The sequence below is a fragment of the Arachis hypogaea genome, chromosome 15, assembly GCF_003086295.3.
Source record: "Arachis hypogaea cultivar Tifrunner chromosome 15, arahy.Tifrunner.gnm2.J5K5, whole genome shotgun sequence".
Taxonomy (NCBI): Eukaryota; Viridiplantae; Streptophyta; class Magnoliopsida; order Fabales; family Fabaceae; genus Arachis; species Arachis hypogaea.
In genome coordinates, this window is record NC_092050.1 from 75,397,265 (window position 1) to 75,419,070 (window position 21,806).

The 21,806-nt window shown below is 36.2% G+C and overlaps 1 protein-coding gene across 6 annotated transcripts; it reads left to right on the forward strand.

Moving 5' to 3' along the window:
• The first annotated feature begins 1,291 nt into the window (after positions 1-1,291).
• Positions 1,292-21,220, forward strand: LOC112750279 (probable plastidic glucose transporter 1). Of its 6 annotated transcripts, none has more exons than XM_025798922.3 (12): positions 1,292-1,695; positions 1,788-1,920; positions 2,544-2,744; positions 6,444-6,543; positions 13,315-13,427; positions 16,560-16,653; positions 16,731-16,887; positions 18,021-18,167; positions 19,383-19,456; positions 19,600-19,688; positions 20,323-20,437; positions 20,625-21,220. In XM_025798922.3, the coding sequence occupies exons 1-12, from the start codon at positions 1,509-1,511 to the stop codon at positions 20,805-20,807; spliced, it is 1,593 nt and encodes a 530-aa protein (XP_025654707.1). In that variant the 5' UTR covers positions 1,292-1,508; the 3' UTR covers positions 20,808-21,220. The 6 variants fall into 6 exon arrangements, with proteins under 6 accessions (XP_025654707.1, XP_025654708.1, XP_072072475.1 ...); XM_025798923.3 differs by having other exon boundaries at positions 20,323-20,416; XM_072216374.1 differs by lacking the exon at positions 18,021-18,167.
• Positions 21,221-21,806: the final 586 nt, after the last annotated feature.

Sequence of the window (21,806 nt, forward strand, 5' to 3'; positions counted from 1 at the left end):
CACGTTTCATTTAATAGTATTAAGTTTTTTTGTGTTGGGCCAACTTAGATGGATTTGGATACAAAATTACATGGATGTGTAGCATGACCCTTTTATTTTTTAGCGTATTTGATAAATTTCTAGTAATAAAAATAAAAACACTAAAAAAATAATTTTTTTATAAAAAACTACAATTTACATCTTTTTTCTTAAAAAAATAGTTTTTACATAATAATAAAAAATATTTAAATATAAATTTATTGTTACTTTCTTATAAAATCTTTTAAAAAATAAAAAAAAATTGTTGTTCTTAAAAACATATCCAACCACTGAACTAAGTAGGGATGTCAATGGGGTGGGGACGGGGAGCAGGGATCTCCTCGTCCCCGCCCCCAAAATTAATCCCCATCCCCGCCCCGATCCACCATAGGAGAATAATTGTCCCCATCCCCATTCTCCGCGTTCCCCATGTTTTCCGTGGGGCTCCATTCTCATCCCCTTATATTTAACATTCATATGAAAATTATAGTAAAAAATATCAAAAAAAAAAAAATAAACTACAAAATACTATTACAAACACACAAACATATCTTATCCAAGATTATACCAACGCAAGTTGGCACAGATGGATGAGGGTCTGTGTCCCTTAACCATCTCTCCCGGGTTCGATACTCACTGGAGGATGGGAATGGAGCTTGCTTGTTTGGGAGGGTCGCCCACTTTGTGTGCCTCTGCAGTACCCGAGGGATTAGTCATTGGGCTTCCGGCCTGATGGATACCCTGGTGCAAACCAAAAAAAAAAAATCTTATCCAAGATTATAAGTCCAGAAATACAACATAACAAATTATAATCCATAAAATAAAATCTTAAAATACAACTTTCATTCTAAAAAAAAAGCAATAAGATATGGTCTTTAACATCAAGTATTCTTTGATGGTTAGCATACTTAGCAAGAGAAATCATAATTGCTTTAGATACATAGAAGGAGAGAAAATCAAGCAATTATTTCAAAATCAAACCCTAACTATTTTAAAATTATAAATCCTATATGTCTAATTGCTTTAGATACATAAAAGGAGAGAAAATCAAAATTATACAACACAGTGAGTAGAGAAGACTGAATAATAGGATTAGGATTTTTTTAATTGGTAAAATTACTAAAAAATCCACCTATATTAAAAATAAAGTAAGGTTATTTAAGAAATTTTAAACATTCGAAAAATTATCGGGGATGGAGCGGAGATCCTCACTCGAGTCTCCGCGCCTGTCTCAGACAAATTTTACTCTCCATCCCTATCAGAAAAAATTTTCCACTAACGAAACCCCATTCGAAGTAGTCCCGCGGAGATCCCCGCCTCCTGGGGATTTTTGACATCCCTAGAACCAAGCCTTCAGTATATTGATCATGAACGAAAGAATCCAACCTAGTCAGTAGTCACCAAAAAAATAAAAAATAAAAGAGAAGAATTCGAACGTGTGGTCGGGTGGTAATAAAAAAAAAAAAGCTGTGGTGTTTAGACGATATCCAATGTGGCCCGTTTCAGCAGCGATCGTTTCTGCTCCTGTTTCCATTCCAAACCTTTACTTGCCTAAAGCAAAAAGAACGCAAAAGCTTCATTATGGTGCCCTCAAATGCTCGTTTGGTCATTCCAGACCCAGACTCAGAGTTTCTGCCCTCAAGGATCAGTTGCCGGATTCCGCAACTACTCCCGAAGGTCTTGAAATTTTGTTTCTTTTTTTTCTCCTTTCCCCTGTGAGATTATTATATTGTATCTGTTTGCTGAGCTTCAAAATACTAATGCTGCAGATGAAGGTAGAAAGCTTTCTTCATCTGATAATAAAAGGGGTGGCGGCGGGGGATTTGATTACGGGTGGTTGCCTGCTTTTCCTCATGTTCTCGTTGCTTCCATGTCCAATTTTATATTTGGGTATCATATTGGGTCAGTTTCTCTTCATAATTCTCTGCTTTTAACTTCTAATTATTTTCTACTAAGTTAGGTGTTGGTAGAGGGAGAAGAAGTTTCACAATAGCTGTGTGAAACTGAAAGTTGCTGTTCTTTTCTGTTCGGGAATTGAGGTATAACTGTTTCGGTAGTGTTGAAGTGATAGTTACATGACATAGGATCTAATAATCAAGATTTTAACTTATAAATAAAGCGGTTTAATTTGGTCAAATGTTGGTATTCAAAGTTTCTAAGTTATTGTTTCATTAAGTTTTGTTATATCATTTAAAAGAATTTTACTATGATATATGAGATGTGTTCTCTTAATAAGATGACAATTCATGGATTGGGTGTACTTCAATATATTTAGAATAACAGAATGAGATTAAAGGCTTAAAATTGTTATAGTTGAAGACTAAGTTCGATAGGGTAGGTGCAGTATTTCTCCTTGATCTTGTAAAGTGAAACCCAATATTGTGTTCCATTATCTGTGATTCTTGATCTGATATACCATAGCACAAGTAAATTTGACTTTTAAGAAATATGCAATGATTTAGGTTTTTTTTTTTTTTTTTTGGTTCTAGCTATATATGAATTAATAAAAATCACATGTTTTGCAGAGTAATGAATGGCCCTATTGTTTCTGTTGCTCGAGAGCTTGGCTTTGATGGAAACTCATTTCTTGAGGGACTTGTTGTCAGTATTTTTATTGCTGGTGCATTTATTGGGAGCTTAAGTGCTGGTCCTTTGGCAGATAAACTTGGTTGTCGGCTCACATTTCAGATTGATACCATACCCTTAATTCTTGGGGCTATAACAAGGTAACATAATAACATGGTTCATGAAATTTAACTGCAGCATCTGTTTATTCTTGCATATATAGAGGTTATCAAGTTTTCATGTTAGAAATTTGAAAAGGAATCCTCTTAACTTCATAACTGTCTATTAGGGCATCAAAAGTTTTGGATAATATTATTTCCATAATTGATTCATTTCTGTGAATTTTGAGACCTGCAGTTTCTTCCAACAAATGGTGCACACTTCAAAAGCTAACTGGTTTTAATTTGATTCAAATTCGATCGAATCACTGGGTAGAAAGTTTGCATGCAATATGGTTCCAAGTATTTAAAAACAGTTAAAAGGTGTTAGTCAAAGCCAAAAGCCTACTTTGATATCTTACTTATTCATATCTGAAGTGACCCATATCCCAAAAGGATATGATATGCCAGTAAAGATCATAATTTACCATGAGTGTTTTAAGTACCTGAGGGAAGTAGGAACCATATCTTAAGAGCTAGCTATTAAGGGGAAGAACCACTCTTCTTAAGTACAATATAAAACATCTCATGCTACTCGATGTGCGACTATGGGCATCTAATAGTGTGCACTTAAAACCTTTGGTTGCAAACAGTTCATTTGTATGATAGGACTTCTCTTTTCTTTTATCTATCCTTTTGCTATTGCTGTTTTATTTTTTGTCATTTCCCTGATTTGTTTTTATTGTTTTTCATCTCTCCACACTCCATTGTAGCCTAGATTGTAGACAGAAAAGTGAGTCCAATAAAAGGCTTGTACTTTTCTTTTAGCTAAGATAATATGCTGGAATTATGTTGTTGATGAGCTTTGTCATTTAGTAGTGAGCTATATTTACAATTGGCTGTCAAGAACTTAATTAAGATTGGTGTGGAGAGGTTTGTTCCTCTTCTTTTTTATCTTTTCCCTCAATTTTCTAATTATGTAGTTTTTCTTTTCTTCGAGCTAGATATAGATTTTTTGTTAACATTTACCATTTAGGGTTTCTTTGGGATAATCTCTAATCTTAAAAGCATGGTAGAAATCATAGAAAATAGGCAGAGATAAAAGAAGAATTATGTGTATGTTCACACACCAAAGTCTGATATTTGTATCGAATTAGGTAGAAAATAACAGTGTAGGAATTGCAAAAATAGAAAGAAACGCAAGTTAGAGAACTATAGCAGCTCTTATTCTCCTAAGCCTATTTAAAACTAATGCTGGAATGTATTCTCTCGCACACACTCATACAGATAGTCTCTCATCTTGCTGCCTATGGCCTATGCTAACTCTGCAGAGTTGGTTACAGTGTGCAGCTTCCCACTACTCTCTAATCCTCTCTATGTCCATTCCCACTTTTAACCTTTATTTAAACTAACAAACTGTAGGTTCCTAACAAAGCAACCTTTAAAGTCCTTCGATCACCTCATACCTATCCGGGAGTTACTTTAGAAAGTAATGTTCATGCATTATCCTAGTGGAATATAGTGGTTTGTAAACTTATTGCCAGTAATACTATTTGAAAGATCCCTTTTTCTCTTCGGCTAGTTGAATGAATATCACTATTTAGTCTTGCTTATTGAGCTTCCCATTACAATTTCTATCACTTTGGTATCTAAGAACATTACATTGGAAATTTCCTTTATATGATGCTTCTTTAGGGCATCACATAGTTTGAAGTATGATTTTGAGCCAAATCGATAGGAACTAACTGCTAATATAGTGATAGGAACTGAGATCTAGCAGAATTAGGGATTTTATTGATGAACTAGGAATTGTGAATCACAATCCCCTTATTGAAATACACTGTTGGATCTAACCAACTCTCTCCTGAACTAACAAACTGAACATATTTTTCTATCTGACTAAAAACTAACTATTCCCTAGTATTTATAGGCAGCAGCTAGGCCTAGCCCTACTGCTCCTAAACCTGCTAAGCTAGCTTAAAAGGAACAAACAACTTGCTTCTATCATTACTCCCCCCTGGACAACCACCTTGTCCTCAAGGTGGATCTCTGGAAAGGAGCTCCAATTGCTCCACTCCGGGATGGCTTTGTACTCCGACCAACCCTCCTCCTCAGTCTCAGGTTCCATAACCAGCAATTTGAATTCCTTGTTCTTGCACACATGCTCTGCTGAGTATGGTTTATCGCAGAAAAGGCATTCGCCTCGTGCTCGTTTAGCTTTGTACAACCCATTGATTGCTAAGGTCACGCATCCCTCGGCCGTTTTGGCGGCTCCACCCCTGACTCCGCACCCTTGCTTGCCGGACCCGTCGCCACCGGTACGAGTACCGCCTTGTTAGTAACGAAGTTTTGTGTCATAGGCGTACCCACACTGTGGCTAGGAGCAGCCCGCAGTGCCATGTTACGATTCTCCACCTTCTGCACCAACTCCATCAACTCATCCACAGTCTGGAACGAGAACAGCCTGCATTCCTTACTCACTTCCAGCTTCAATCCATTCAAGAACACGTCAATCAATAATTCTGGAGCCAGACCTTGCAGCGGACGTGCGTGCAGCACAAACTGGTCAGTAGAGTCCTTCATGGTGCTGGTTTGTTGCAGCTTCAGCAGTGATTGATAGGGACTCTGCATCCGCTCAGGCTATAAGTGACGTAGTAACGCCACGCGAAGGGACTGCCACTGCAGCGTCGGCGCGGTCGCGTCCCACCACCGGAACCATGTGAACGTGCGGCCTTCCTTGACGAATGTCGTCACCGCGAGCCACTCCTCTTCCGGCACCGCACTGAGCAAGAAGAACTGCTCCATATGTTTGATCCAGGTCATCGTGTCCTCACCGCAAAATATTGGGAGTTCTAGTTTTCTCCACTGCTCCGGCGCGGTTCTGCTTCCTTGCTAGCCGCTGGCGGCCTGGTGCGATGCCGGAGAACTCCGGTCATGGCAGATTAGAGCACCCTGATCCATGGAATCCACTCATGCATCGATCCTCTGAAGCATCTCCTGTAGCGTGCGACACGTCTTCAAATCGGTCAAAACGTGATTCTATCGCATCCAATCTCCCTTCCATTTTGTGCGATCGTGGTTGCACCATTCACCACAAGTACCAGGATCCATGGACTTCTGATACCAGTTGATAGGAACTAAGATCTAGTAGAATTAGGGATTTTATTGATATACTAGGGATTGTGAATCACAATCCCGTTATTGAAGTACACTGTTGGATCTAACCAACTCTGGAGAGAATTTCCCTCTCCTGAACTAACAAAATGAACAGATTTTTCCAACTGACTAAAAACTAACCAATCCCTAGTATTTATAGGTAGCAGCTAGGCCTAGCCCTACTGCTCCTAAACCTGCTAAACTAGCTTAAAAGGAACAAACAACTTGCTTCTGTCATATAGCTACTCATTCTATTCCTTGGGAACTTATTTAACAGGGTTTACCTTCTTTTTGTTCTCTCTTGTCCTTTTATTAAGGTGATGGCTTTTGCTCCTGTTAATGATTGTAAACTATGTTTCTGATACTTAAATTTTGTTAGGTAACAGGGAATTTCATAATATTTCTCTATTGTAGTTAATGAATTTTCTGTTCATATCCTTTCTTTTAAAATATGATTTTGTTATGTATTAGATGATTGCTCACTATTTTGTGATTCCTTGTGATTCATCATTACTTATATTGATCAGAAGGCAAATGCTATGATTTAACACTTTTGTTGCTTTTCTACAAAATGGTCAGAACTTACATATTCTGATTTATTTCCAGTGCAAAAGCCCACTCGTTGAATGATATACTTGGAGGAAGATTTCTGGTTGGTCTTGGTATCGGCGTGAATACAGTTCTTGTTCCCATATACATATCTGAGGTACTTGTTGATATCAACTATATAGCTTTGGAAACCGTTTTCTTGCTTTCTAATGATACTAGGTTGATTTAGCTCATGTCAACACCATATACTAGGTCCTGTATTTTCCATTAGTGATTCTGTAAGAACCTGGCATCTAGAATAAGTAGAAGAAAGAAATAGTAATAGAAGACAAGGGAGACGGAGTGATATTAGATATCACCCAATTTCCCAGTATTTGTAATCATTATCAAGTAAAAGGAAGGTATTCAAGACACCTGATTCTCTCCTAGAGTGTGATCCTATCTTTTTCCCTCTTTTTCCATGTCTTCTCACTACTTCCCACAGCCTTTTATAGTTCCCACCTCTCTCTTATAACAATGCCCACTCTTACTCATTTTCCAGCTAGGCAAGTTAGTTACAAAACCCACCCAAGTCCATATTTCACTCAATTACGATTAGATCCTTAATTTCTAAATTGGCTTGGTACACAGCAGATGCTTATTAATGAGAAGAGAAGAGTACAGAGAGATAAGAGGACCTTAGCTAATAGAAGGAAAAGCTATGAATGATGCAATAATTTCTTTCTAATATCATCACTTATTTGATAGTGAGACCCATTTGAAGGAACATTTTCTTCGCTCATGCAGAAACCAAATGCTTATTGGCTTGTTCGTTTAATTGTTATTATGTATCAATGTGATTTTTAGACTCCAATCAAGTGTTCAACTACGTTTTTTAAGAAACAGTGTAAGTCTCCCAGAGATATTTAGAAAGCAGAACAGAATTAAGTAGCCGCAATATATGAATGCAGTAGAGTGTAATAGAAGAGAATAGGAATAAAGAAGAATATGAAATCACATAGAAGGAAGTATCACTATGATATCTCCTAAATCAGAGAATAACTATATTATGTGTGTATAAGTGTATTAGAAATAATAGAACTGATATTCGACATTTGAGAGGCCAATTCTCTCTTTATTCTTACTCTACATTCTTCCTAACCTCCAATTGCTCCTCTTGTTCTATATATAACCTCTCACGTCTAACAAACTCCCTAAAATTCGGTTCCCCTCACTCCTTAGACCTCATTCGATTATTTTCTTCTTGCCTCTCCTCCAGTAGTATTTTTTGGAATAAGTTCTGATATTTGCCATGTTTTCATTATTTTTTCTTTATTTGATTAGAATTAGGGGTTCCCTGTTTATTAAATAGAGGTTAGTGTTCCTTCCATACAGCACACCGTATTCAATCAGAGTAATTATTCATATATTTTCAGTCTCTATTTACTCTCTCCTATTTAGGTCCATAATCTTAACCAGTATCAGCATTACCATCTGTTCATGCACTAGCCCACAATTTAGCCAAGTTCAAAACGAATAAAGCTTAACCTACAGACATCGTTCCAATCTACTCTTACCCGACCTCATAGAGGTAGGACACAGTGACATCAGTTTGGTCCCACTTATCTAATTAAGTAATTGACTCCTAAGATATCTCCTATTTATCTAGAAGGAAAATCTTAACAACTTCTCCAACAAAGGGAACGGTTATCCATTTTCAAAGGTGGAATTACTTTAAAAGGTGGTTATCTAATCTGCTATAAATACACCGACACTTCTCAGGTATATTCAAGTCCCAATTTACTAAAAACCTGCCTAAAGTCCTTGCTAACTTAAGTATCAGAGTCATCCCCACCTCCTCACGAGGAACTCGAACGGTGGCACTTCGGCACCAGCACAAGTCGGACGCTGCCTCAGAAGGAGTCTAGACTTCACGTTCAGGCCCAAATCACCGTTCCAGGTAACTGACGGAACATTGGTGCCATTGCCGGGGATCTGAAGCTCAACACTTGATAATGGCAGATGATCAACAAGATGGTCAGACAACCATTCGACATGAATAGGATGCAAGCATATTAAAGAGGCTGGAATACAGTTTCTATGAATACCAGAAAACCCGTAAAAACTTCTCCCAATGGACAGACGATATCAAATGGGGATGATGATTTTGCTTCTACAGTTAAATTGGATTAAATATACTAAATAAATGCACCCGTAGCCGCGGCTAACACACCAGCCCCCAATGCACCTTCTCGATATGATGATGACCGCACCAACCATGGTGGATTGGAAACCGCAAATTCATCAGCATCGTCCAAAAAAAAAAAGTGGTGATCCACTCTAAAGATTTTTACTTCCAGTGCCGATCTACACACCAGACAGAAAAATCAACCACAGATACCTACTCATGGTAATGGAACAGTTGCATATTCCTAAGTGCACAAATTTTATGAAAATAAATAAATAAATAAATAAAATGGTCATACTGAATCAGTGAAGAAAGAATGGAAAACATTGCTCTTCGGCTACTTTCTTTGCCGGTGTTCTTGCAACCTTCCTTGCCATCATCACAGCTTCTCCCTCTCTCCTCTCCGATGTTTTTGTTACCTTCGCCAGACATGGAGAACAGGATGGGTATGACCGCGTCGCACATAATGAAAGCCACAAATCCGCTCGTCCCTGCCTCTTCTCCTTTCCTGAATCCTCTTCCATCAACACCACCTCCCGAGCCGGTAGCATTAGCTCCCTCCTCAATGGCTCCATTAAATGCAAGAGCTAGTTCCTTGACGCCCTCAACATTAGTGCCTCCATGATCTTGAAGCCCTCGAGCGAGGTCGCTCTGAAGCCTCCTCCATGATCTTGAAGGTTCCCGATTACCTCTTCAGGTTGAACAACAAAGCAATTGTGAATTACGGACTGATCGCTCTATTCCGAATCTGGGTTCTCATGCTCTGGTTGCGTCTCAACCACCGGTTAAAACCAAACCCACGAGCCCGACTCCCAAAGTGGAGTCTAAGGAGATTCAAATAAAAGGGATATGAGACCGTATTTGGGTGCATCTTTCGTTGGTTGCTCACAAATTGCATCACTGCCAATGAATATGAAAAAAAAATAATTCTGTTGTAGAATTTGATGCTCACTCCAATAAAGATGAATGTCATTAAAAAAGAAAGCACACACAACCAAAACAAAAGAAAACAAAGCATTGTCTTAAGCCAACTGAAGAAAAGAATGTTTAACTAAAAGAAAATTTAATTGGCAAAAGAAAATGTGAAAAAGAAAGGAGGAAACAAGACCGATACTACTCTAGGTCTTTAGCAGAAGAAACAACTGATCTGATTAGCTGTTTGTTTGGGCGCCATTAAATCAATAAGAAAAGATCTTTTTACATAGAAAAAAGATCTTTTTTATTTTTTAGTGTGTTTGGCAATTTTTTAATAGTAATAGTAAAAGTACTAGAAAAATATAAAAATATCTTTTGTGAGAAGTTACAATTTATATCTTTTTTCTTTAAAAAAAAGATGTTTTTCATATAATAAATGAATAAAAAAAAGTATTTTTATCTTATTTTATTCAAACATAATTGATAGATAAAAAAATATTTTTGCATGAGATCCAAATATAAAATTATTTTTACTTTTATAAAAGATTTTTTTAAAAAGATATCATTTAAAAGATCTTTTTCGAGAATGGTGTCCAAAGAAGCCCTAAAGAAATTATGAAAAGTCTTGTAAAAGGAATTTGTTCAATGGATTTGTTGGCACAAAAAATACAATCATACAACCAAACAATGATAGTGAAATTGGACACAACATAAATGTAAGTTTTGTGGTATAATCACTTTTATGAAAGAGACATCAAAGTCATGAAGAGGAAGGGAAAAATCAGAAGAAAGTCAACCTGTCAAGAGGAAGTATATAACGGAAACAATAAATTATCACACGAAGAATATACTCCAATAGCAAACGGGGGTGGGAGAAAGAAATCGCCTAACAAGTCTTATCCAATAGAGGTTATAGTAGGATTCAGTGAACCATTAATACTTGGACCTAACAAAATCAAGAAGTAGCAAGAAAATAAGAGGAGAAAACTGTACTATAAAAGGGGCATGTGAACTCAGAATGTGAACAAGCCTTCCAAGAATTCATAAAATTCTTGTGGCAAGAGTAAAGCTCATCTCCTACCTAGCTGTGCCTGTCTACTTCAACAGTAAATCTCCAAACTAGCCAGTACAAAGTCTAAGACAATAATAAAATCATGATCTAAGAAACACTATAGTCACCTTCAGTATCAAAAGAAGTCGACAAGAACGACATTCTCATAATTTAGAGACGGGTGACTCCAAATGTTGAATATATCAAGTTCGATATCCTTCCTCTAGAGTAAAGGGAGGCAAGGAGATTAATGAAAGAAGCTCAACGCTACACCTTAGTTTGTAATATTCTCTATAAAAGTGGATCTCAACACCTCCCGACTTCGAATACAAAAGGTTTTAGATGAAACCCAAAGTGAAATTTATGGAATTCATCTGGGGGCAAGTCACTGGCAAAAAGGTGTTACAAGCTGGTTTCCACTGATCGACTTTTCAGAGCTCACACAAATACTATAAGCATATGGAACAACTCAAACCACCACTGAAAATTCTCCCTTTCGACATGCATATGGCACAGAAGCCATGATTCCCATTGACATAAATAAAGAAAAACCAAGGGCAACATTCTACAATGAAGTCGGAACACACAAGAACTTGACCTCGTTCGAGAAATCTGAGAGCAAACTCAGATAAGAGAAGAAGCTTTGAGAAAATTTCCAATGAGGTTGGTAACATTCAAGCTAAAAAAGAAGAGCTCGACCTTCTTTCAGAAATTCAATAGCAAACTCGGATAAGAAAAGAGATTTTGAGGCAAAGGATGGCTACGAGATTGCCACAAACAACCTCATCTTGATAAGAAAAATATCGGGCTACAGAGGTTGGGCGAAGGAAAGCTGACAGCAAACTGGATAGGACCCTACAAGATCACTGAAGTCTTGGAAAAGGGTTACTACAAAGTATCCGACCTCAAAGATGACAACTTAGTCGTATAAAATGGAACAACTTCACAAAAACAAGTTGTCCAAAGAAAACTTGTTCCAGCATCTACAATATAAGGACAACTCGGTTTAAACGAGTTGTGCCAATTATCCATATTTTCAACCAACTTGTATCGAGCACAAGTGTCAATCTAAGAGAAAAGCTTTAAAAGTGATTTGTATAAAAACAAATCATTAAAGCAAAGCATTAAAAAGTGATTTGTATCAAATGAATCTCTAAAGCAAAATTGAAACAACTCGATATAAAATGAGTTGTAAAAAATTAAAAGGGTAAAAACAAAAATGACAAGAAAAACAACTCTTCAACCAAACGACTCGTACAGAAACAAGTTGGAAAGGAAAGAATTGATTGTAAATGTTTTGAACAAAATCGAAACGTAAAAACAAACCTCCAACAGCTCGGGTGAAATGAATTGTATCACACACAAGGATAACCACCTTGTAAAAAATAGAAAGGGAAGGAAATACGCATATAATCCCTTCACTTAAGGTGCCATTTTATGCTCGACAAAGTGCAAAAATCACGAGCCGACCTTTTTATTGGTCGCTCGGATAAAGCGACGAGGTTCAAATTGGTGTCCAATGGTTATAATCTGGCTTGATGATTTAAAATAATTCAAGGTCATGAGTTGAACGAAATCGAGGAAAAAATAACCATATAAGCAATTTGCATTAAAACAAATCGCGCAAAATAAATTGATATATAACGAGTTGTGCTTCGAAAGAGTGACTTGTATAAAAAACAAGTCATCTATAAAAAACTCGGAATGAACGAGTTGAACAAATTATTGAAAAGCTTCATTTGATAATCCGATCCGCTTGATTGCTTGAGTCCAACTTCATAAAGCTCGACCTCGAGCGGGCACGATGGATAAAGCAACGAATTCCGATAGCTATAAAGATGATCTGATACTTAAAAATGACTCAAAGTAAAACAAAGTTGTAAAACAAGTTATAAAGTCCTAAAAACAGCTCGGATTTAAACTAGTTGTATGAAATCAGATAAAAAAATAGCCACGTTTTAATTAAATGATTTGAAATGAAACAAATCACAAAACCTTAAAACTACTCGTATTGAACGAGCTAGACGAGGTTATACTCAGAAATAATTACGAGTTTTAAAATAAACGATTTGTATCAAAACAAGTAGTAGGAAATCTGTACTATAAATTTGAAAAATGATTTGTATTAAAACAAGTCATTAAGCTGCAAAACAACTCGAACTAAACGAGTTGCATGAAATCCGATCAAGAAATAATCATGTCTCAAAATAAGCGATTTGTACCAAAAACAAAGTCGTGCAACAAATCTACAATATTCAAAACAACTTGATAATATTTCAAAACACTTGAAAAGCCACTCTTTCCAACACCTGGATCACTATCCTGATAAGTTTTTCGACAAACCTTGTGTTGTTCCGCAACCTTATCTGCTGTCCTCACTTCACAGGTCCCAGCACTATCAGTGACTTCCCATTACTGCCTCCCTCCAACTACTGACCACATCACTGACATTGTCTTGTTTAGCAATGTTGCCTCCATTTGTTGTGTTATCTTCTGTTGATCAACGCGTTGACAAAAAGATGTTGGCATGGCACAAATGGTATTCATGTAGGACACATGTGGATGATTTTGCCATGTCAATATTTTCTGTCTGTTGTGTGATGTAATTAGTTAACTGGGACTAAATTGTTAATTATATGAAACATAAGAGGGCAGAAAAAGGATAGAAAGAAAAGGTATAGGACCAAACCGAAAATTTTGGTAAGTTAAGGGACCAAAATGCATAATGTTGACAAAAAGAGTAAGACAAAAATAATAAGTCGGTTTCATTCATATGTCTGTTCAATGTGTCGTAGGTTGCTCCGACAAGATACAGGGGGGCACTAGGCTCTTTATGTCAAATCGGCACTTGTGTTGGCATTATTGCTTCATTATTTCTTGGAATTTCTTCTGAGAATGATCCACATTGGTGAGTTTCTTGTCTACTTTTTTTGTTTTAAAAACTAAATTAGTATTTAACTCATAACTTTTCTCAATTTCACATTTTTATTTCATGAATAATTAGTTAGGCCTTCTAAATTCTGTTCACCACAACTAGTTGGAAAATGGCTTGGTTTTGTAAGACTCCCAGAGATATTTAGGAAGCAGAACAGAATTAAGTAGCAGCAATATATGGATGCGGTAGGGAGTAATAGAAGAGAATAGGAAGAGACAAGAATATGAAATCACAGAGAAGGGAGTATCAGTGTGATATATCCCAAATCAGTGAAGAATTATATTATGTAAGTGTGTATGAGTGTATAGCAAATGATAAAAATGATATTTGCCATTTGGGAGGCCAATTCTCTCCTTAATTCTTACTCTACTTCGTTCTTACTCTCTAGTTACCCCACTCTTTTCTATTTATAACCTCGTTCCATTATTTTCTTACCTCTGCTCCTATATGAAAATTGAAAAGGAGTTATTTTCCCATTCTGCCCTTGATCTTCCTTACTGCTGAGGTGTGTTAGGACTGAAATTCAGTTCTATGTATTTTCATCTTGTACTTTTATTGGTAATCTGTCCACTGCAATTTTTTTGATAAGAAATAGATTGGGGTTTAGAAGTTTTATCACAATAGATAAGGATTATTCAGTAAAGGGCATACCCAAAGACACCGCAAAAACATAAAAGATAGATAAAAGGGGTTTTTCCTATTAGACATCTAAGAAATATGTTCTTAGCAACCTAGATCAGAGAGATAAAAATTGAATCACTCAATTTTCTCCATGCAACAAGCCGAAACAAATCATTCACCTCACTTAATCACACTAAAAAAACGTGCATAAAGTACTAAGGAAATTTTATTCATGAAAGTTGTGTAAATTGTCTCACCAAAGGTTTAAATAGGCCCCTAACAAACTAACTAAAAGATAAGATAACTTAAATTAAATATCCTAAAGATAAGATAACTAATTTAAATCAGATTTGATCTTATTGGATTAGATCAGATTTGATTTAAATTTTAAAATCCTAAAGATATGATAACTGATTTAAATCAAATTTGATCTTATTAGATTAGATCAGATTTGATTTAAATTTAAAATCCCTAAAAATACTACTAAACAAATCAAGAGTAAATCAAATCTTCGAACAAACTCTAATAGCAAAACAAATTAAAAATAAATGACTAAAATTCGAAAATTAATAAATTATGCCTTCCATTGAATTTGAAAAACTTTATTGGGCTTCTTGTTGTCTTGCTTTAGCTCAATGGGCCTTATGAATTGTTGCCCTTTTAGCACCACTATTTTTGAGACGGACTCTTGGTCTTCTTAATATCTAAGACTGGCATGGCACAATTCTTCTAGAATTTAGATCCTTGAATATGACAAGATTATCATTCTGTCCCTTAGCTCTAAGATGACAAAAATACCATCTTTCCTCTTCAAAAAGATTCGTCCTCGAATTTTGAATGAGATGCTCTTCGTCCCTCCAAGGAATCCAAACCCAATCTCTGGGTTTAAATACCATGGTTTGATGGCTCTTCTCTACCCATTGAATTGTGACCATGTCCTTCATGTGTGCAAGTTCAATATTTCCAACCATACTTTCACCATCTTGTCCAAAGTGTGCAATTTGTCTTCCTTTCTTTTCATCCATATTAATGCCTCCATAATTGATCAGTGAATCTACAAAGCCTGGGAAAATTGATATAAAAACACTAAGAATTTCGTGGTTAGATGTATGAGAAACTAAGGATTCCATGGAATTCAATGATACTAATGTACTCTTGTCTAAGCTAGAACTTTCTAGATGTCTCTCACAAGTGTGTTTATTGCTCTCAGTTTCTTTGTCACTCATTGACTCCTCTCACTATTCTCATATTTTCTCTCAAAACTCTCGCTTTCAATTAAACATTGATCCTTTTCACTCAAACACTCACTTTCTTTCTCTGTTTCTTCTCTCTGGATTTTTAAATTCCTTACATCCCAAGAACCCAGTTGAGAAATTCTACACTTTTGAATCTTCCAAGGACACATCACCCTCTACAGCATACTCAACAAATTCTTCCATCTCTGGCTTTGAAGAAGAATGAAAGATAGGCGTAGAAGAAATTCTCTTCTTATGGCGATCTATCATTTGTTGCATCTGCTCCCTGTCAATGGCCAATTTGACCAAATCCTCCATGGTTGCGTAACGGTAACGTTGGACTTTATCTGCAAGTTCTTCACGTAATCCAAACAAAAATCATTCCATAAGAACCTCAGGACTCCTTTTAATATTAGCCTTGTCCATCAAATATAAAAACTCCTTGTGGTTCTCCATCACTGATTGTGAACCTTGTTGCAACTTACAAAATCTTCAAAAAAATTCATTGTGGTATGATGATGGCACAAACTGGTTCCTCATAATTTTCTTCATAATTTAATTTTTTTTGCGACTTTTTTTTGTGCAGACAATGACCTAAAAATAGAATAATTGGAAAACCAAAATAAATAAGAATTTTTTTCGTTTTTTTTTTAACTCTAACGTGAATTTACAGAAATTAAAGAGAAAAAACAAAGAGACTAAACAAGACCCATGGAATGTGTAGATAAATAAGAATTTACCTACGACGTGGATACCAGATGATAAGAAATAGATTGGGGCTTAGGGGTTTTATCACAATAGATAAGGATTATTCAGTAAAAGGCATGCCCAAAGACATAGCGGAAAAAAGATAGATAAAATGGGTTTTTCCTACTAGACCTCTAAGAAACCTATTCTTAGCAACCTAGGTTACCGGAAGAGCTTTTCCTATTAGACTTTCAAAGAACCTATCCTTGACAACCTAGATCAGAGGGATGAAAATTGAAGCACTCTGGTAGTGATGGCCTTAGGGATGTCTTGATTTCAATTTTTTGCACTTAGAACTTAAAATGCTTAAAACTAATATGAATACATTTTTAAAATATTCACTGAAATAAAACCTTTTCATGAATTCATATGGGAGCTGGCTTTTGGTCCTCTCTGGTTTACTCTGATAATGATTCTTGCTTTTTCTGTATCTTACATTCTTTAGAAACTGGAACTTATTTTCGAATAATGCCTATATGCCATTGATAAATATATATTTCAGGTGGAGGACAATGTTGTATATTGCGAGTGTCCCTGGTTTTGTTGTTGCACTTGGTATGCAGTTTGCTATCGAGAGTCCACGGTGGCTTTGTAAGGTAGGACTTTGTGATCTCTCTATGTGACAATTTATAAGCTTGTACACTCTTTACAAAGCTATAATATTTCTGGTCAGGCTGGGAGAATGGATGAAGCTAAAACAGTAATACGGGAGCTTTGGGGTGCATCTGAAGTAGAGAATGCAATTGAAGAATTTCAGTCTGTCAGCATGAGTGATGGCAGTGATTTGGACAGTAGATGGTCAGAGATCCTGGAGGAGCCACATTCTAGAGGTTGTATGAAGGTGGTCTTGGCTATTCTGTGCGTGGAAATTTAATCTTTTCCCTAACCGAGATTGAGTATCTGGCTAGGAGAGACATATGTTCCATAGGCATATAGGTCATTGTCTGGAATTGTGTGGCACCATATGACACAAATGATTTTGCAAAAAATTAGTACAGGGGCATGAGAAACTGAAAAAAAAAAAATGGAGAATCAGGTGAAGCTTTAGGTTTCCAAGAGCTGTTGGACCTAGGGATTTGGTGCTAAAGAGATTCACAGAATACTCACAGGCGGGAGGGAGGTGTTCATTACTATGTTTGGAATATGAAACATTTGTAACTGATGGAGGGAAAAAAGTTTTAGGGTGTCCTAAAATATATAATGATCATTAGTCAGCCTCCCGTAAAATAGATAAATACTATCTGAAAATAAATAAAGATAAACAATAAATAATACCGGATCCTAAAAGTGTATATATATATATATATATATATTAGTAAAATCTCTTTTAATAGTAAATCAGAGAGTGTGTAGACACTGGTTGAGAGAGAAATGAAAAGGTTAACTTCGGCTTGATATTGTAGTGTTTATGTGAAGCATTCATTACAAGATTGAGGGGGTAGAAATGAATCTTTTGCAATACAAAAGTTAAACACATTAGTCCTCGCAGTGAGAATGAGAGATAGAAATGGGCTACTATACATTTGTGACGGTGTGACCTGGTGGCAATCTTTTAAGCTTTGGCCCAGTGAGGTGAAGTGTGAGTGAGGGATATGATATAAAAACAAACAAACTCTCCCCAACCTGCTCAAACCAGTGGATTAGACTTTTTTTTCTTGTTGAATAATAGAAACTGAACAGGACAAAAGTAGCCGGTCAAATTGGTTGACTTGACCTATAAAACCTGTTTCTCTATCTCTTCCTAGTGATACGTCCAGCAAAGAATATATGTTTGATTATACCAAATATATGGATCCATGAGTATTTTAACTTAACTACGACATCAGTTTATCAGCTTTGACTTATGCATTGCATGAAGTAGACCTTCCCCCTCTTGATATATAAGTATACGTTGATAGTCATTACTTGCTGTCATTACTTGAATTGTGAATGAAATTCGTGATATTATCATGTAACAATGCAGTTGCCTTTATTGGAGGGACTCTTTTTACACTTCAGCAGTTTGCTGGAATAAATGGAGTTCTATACTTTTCATCATTGACGTTCCAAGATGTTGGAATTCAAAGCAGTGCTTTGGCAAGCTTATTCGTTGGACTTACTAACTTTGCAGGTGAACAGTCTACACTGCATTCTTTTGCATTCACAAACTTGATTTCTCTTAGGCTGTGTTTGTTTTGAGGTATTGAGATTGAGACCGAGGGAATGAGACTCACTACTATGTTTGTTGGCTTGAGACTAGAACTAAAATTTCAGTCCCTTTAGTACCTCAAGAAAGTGGGGACTGCAATTTTTTGGGATGGCGACTGAAATTTTACTAATAATTTCTTCAAAGAATACCCTCATTCAAAGTTTAAAATTCCAAGTTTTTGTTCAAAACTAATTAGGGCTTTTTCTCATTCGTTGTTTCTCTTCTCAAATGCTGAAGCACCACCATCATGCAGACCTTGCTGAAGCCTCTGTCCCATCGCTGCCGCCATGGTGTAAAAAATAACTCTTAGCACAAACTTATGTGCCCCAAAACTCAATCACCCTCTAACCTTCATTTTCTCCCCTTTGATTTCATCGACACACCGAATTAGTTCATTATTTCCCTCTATCTATTACTTGATAAGTACCTCTATTGAAAATCTAAGACATAATAACTTACTTTTCATCCCTTCAAAGAAACAGAATGAAGGTAGAGAGATATCACAAAATTAAAGTGGTAATTATCCATTAAAGTTCAACTAGCTTGTGAAATTTGTTCTTTAAAGAACCAGTAAAAAGGATCAGACACCACAATAACTCATCAAATCTGAAAACCTCAAAACCCCTCACAGTTGAAAACAACTAGTCAAATTGTGACTTTATGCAAAGCTAACCACGATGTTAACTACCTAAGATCAGTGTCATCATCAATGCATCAGAAATTTTATGTCAAAGATATCATAATCATCAAGTTACATACCTTATTTTGAGGGTAGCCCTTGTTTCCAGCATCAATAGCAACCAATTTGCTCTTCTCTAGTAGCCCTTACAACCAAGTATAGAAACAAATTCAAGAAGGCACCATAAAACAATAGAGCAAATAAAGAGGAGAACAACAGAGCAAATTCAAGAAATCAAATATGATAACAATAGTGAGACAGATGGGAAATGGGAAAGGAATGTCTGCAGAGTTGGTTAGGGAGTTGGGCTTTTTTTTTTTTCCTTTTTAATTAATAGGGTAATTTAGTCGTTTCATTTATTTCAGTTTCTACTTTTATTTTGAACCAAACAGAATACTTAGACATAACGATCCCTAGGTATCAAATTCCAATTGCTGTGACCTATTTGTTTCTTTCAGGTGCACTCTGTGCTTTATACTTGGTTGATAGGGAAGGAAGACAGAAACTTCTAATAGGAAGCTACCTGGGGATGGTGAGAGTGTACAATATGTAACAATAGCACAACCATTCACGTGTGTGCATAGGCGCACAAATCAATTGCTTTTTGTCTTGTACCTAGCTCAGACCAGCATTTTGACTGTTTTACCAACGATTTTCAAATATGCTTCTCTGTAGGCAATTTCTATGTTTCTTGTGGCTTTTGCTGTCGTATTTCCATTGGATGAGCTGCTAAGCAACAACTTATCAATACTGGGAACTATCATGTATGAATTCACTTGCTGCTGATATAATAGTTTATCGAATAAATATTTCCGCTAGCTTGTGTTTACTTATTTGTAGAAATGGGTGTTTTAAACTTGGTTAGACTATGGCTAAATAATTCGGTATGATTGGAATAGTTAACCATGGATATTTGGATAATAAGTTTGAAAAGAAAGGGAATAAAAGCTACTTTGGAATAAATTATGTTTGGATGTATTAACTCAAGTAATTTTAAAGCAGCATGCATGTGCTGCATATAACCAAAAGTGTGAAAAATTTATAGTTGCTTTTTATTATGAGCTGTTCTAGCTAAATAGTACCTTTGCCATGTATTGTTTACAAAGTCACGGTTCTATGTATTTTCTGGCCAAAATGGTATCCGTATTAAGGTTGCCTTTGGATTTGGAATAGCTTATTATTTTTACTCACTGAATAATGTTGTGAAATAACATATCAATATTTTTTTTATCATAAAAGAAAACAACAGAAAAACATTTTGTCAGTATAATTGTTTCACCATTCAAAATTGACCACAGATGATGACACCAAGATTTGATTCCTGAGGTTTCCAGAGTTTGATATTTTCTGAGGTTTTGGAAAATGAATCATGCATTTTCCCTCTATCCAATTTCACAGGTATATATTCTCTTTTGCAATTGGAGCTGGTCCTGTGACAGGAATAATTATTCCGGAGCTTAGCAGCACAAGGACTAGGGGGAAGATCATGGGGGTCAGTTTTTCTACCCATTGGGTGGGTAATAAAATATTTTGTTGCTTTGCCTGTATTATTGGAAGCTGTTTTATCTCACTTTTTTGTTGCTTTGTCTTTATCAAAGTTGTTTTCATAACTACCGAAGAATACAGTAAGTTGATTTATATACCAGCCATTCTTTTTCATCATGGTGTGTTCAATTTAGTATTTAATGCTTCATATTCAGGCGTGCAACTTTGTAGTGGGCTTATTCTTCCTTGAGTTGGTGGAGAAATTCGGAGTTGCACCAGTATATGCCAGCTTTGGAGCAGTTTCTTTGGTAGCTGCAGCATTTGCCTATTACTTCATCGTAGAAACCAAGGGGCGGTCGCTTGAAGAAATTGAACGGTCTTTGAGCCTGAAAGCATGAGCATTAGAGTTTCTTGACAACATGTCATCCATGTACATGACAGGCCTTAACCGATTGAAAAAGGGCAGGATATTGTGACACTGATCTCTGGCTGGGGTCCTTAATCCGTGCAACAAGCCTTTATTGGAAAACGAATGAGTTTGCATCCCTGCAAGGTTAGCAGCTTGTATTATTGATCAATGTACAGCGAAATTTTGATGTTTGTATTCCCAAACTTGAGCAGTTGCTACCGAATGCTATATGTAACTTTGACTGCTGACTACTACACCATGTTAAAGTATACTCATTAGAACTTAGCAGTAGAAGTTAATTTGACGCATATCTTTTTCATTTCCTTCTCCAATGCGGGTTGTTTGAGTCATATGCATGTAAGCAATACATAATAATTCTATAATTTCATTCTCTTAAATGTATACCGCTAAAACTAATAGTTAGGAATTTAGTTACATACCATTATTTCACTTTTTTCTTAAGATATTGATTGCCTGTCTTTTGGGTATGGATTGTGTTGTATTGAAAGTGAGCCTTCCACTTATTTTCATATAACCTCTAGACCAAAAAGGAAATAAATAAAAAAAATATGATAAATTCTTATCTGTATACTAGTATCAATTTCGGATAGTTTAACTAATCCTAAACGAATATCTGAAACTGAGCTGACTACAATAATAAGACATTCCGGTGCACTAGCATACCGCGTAAATGTAGAGTCTGCGGAAGGGCCGCACCAAAAAGGCGTAGTGTTCACAGTTTAACCTGATAATTAAATTAGTGGTTGTTTTCACTGTCTGAATTTGTGACTGAGGTTATATGGAGACATTTTAATTAGGGCTGCACATGAATTAGATCAGAATTAGATCAGATATGGCTATAATTTCGATTCGATCCGCACGATAAAATATCGGATCGGATCCAGGATCTGCACTTTTGAATTCGAATCTGATTCGATCTGTAAAGTTGCGAATATGATCGAATTGGATAGTGGATATTTTCGATTGC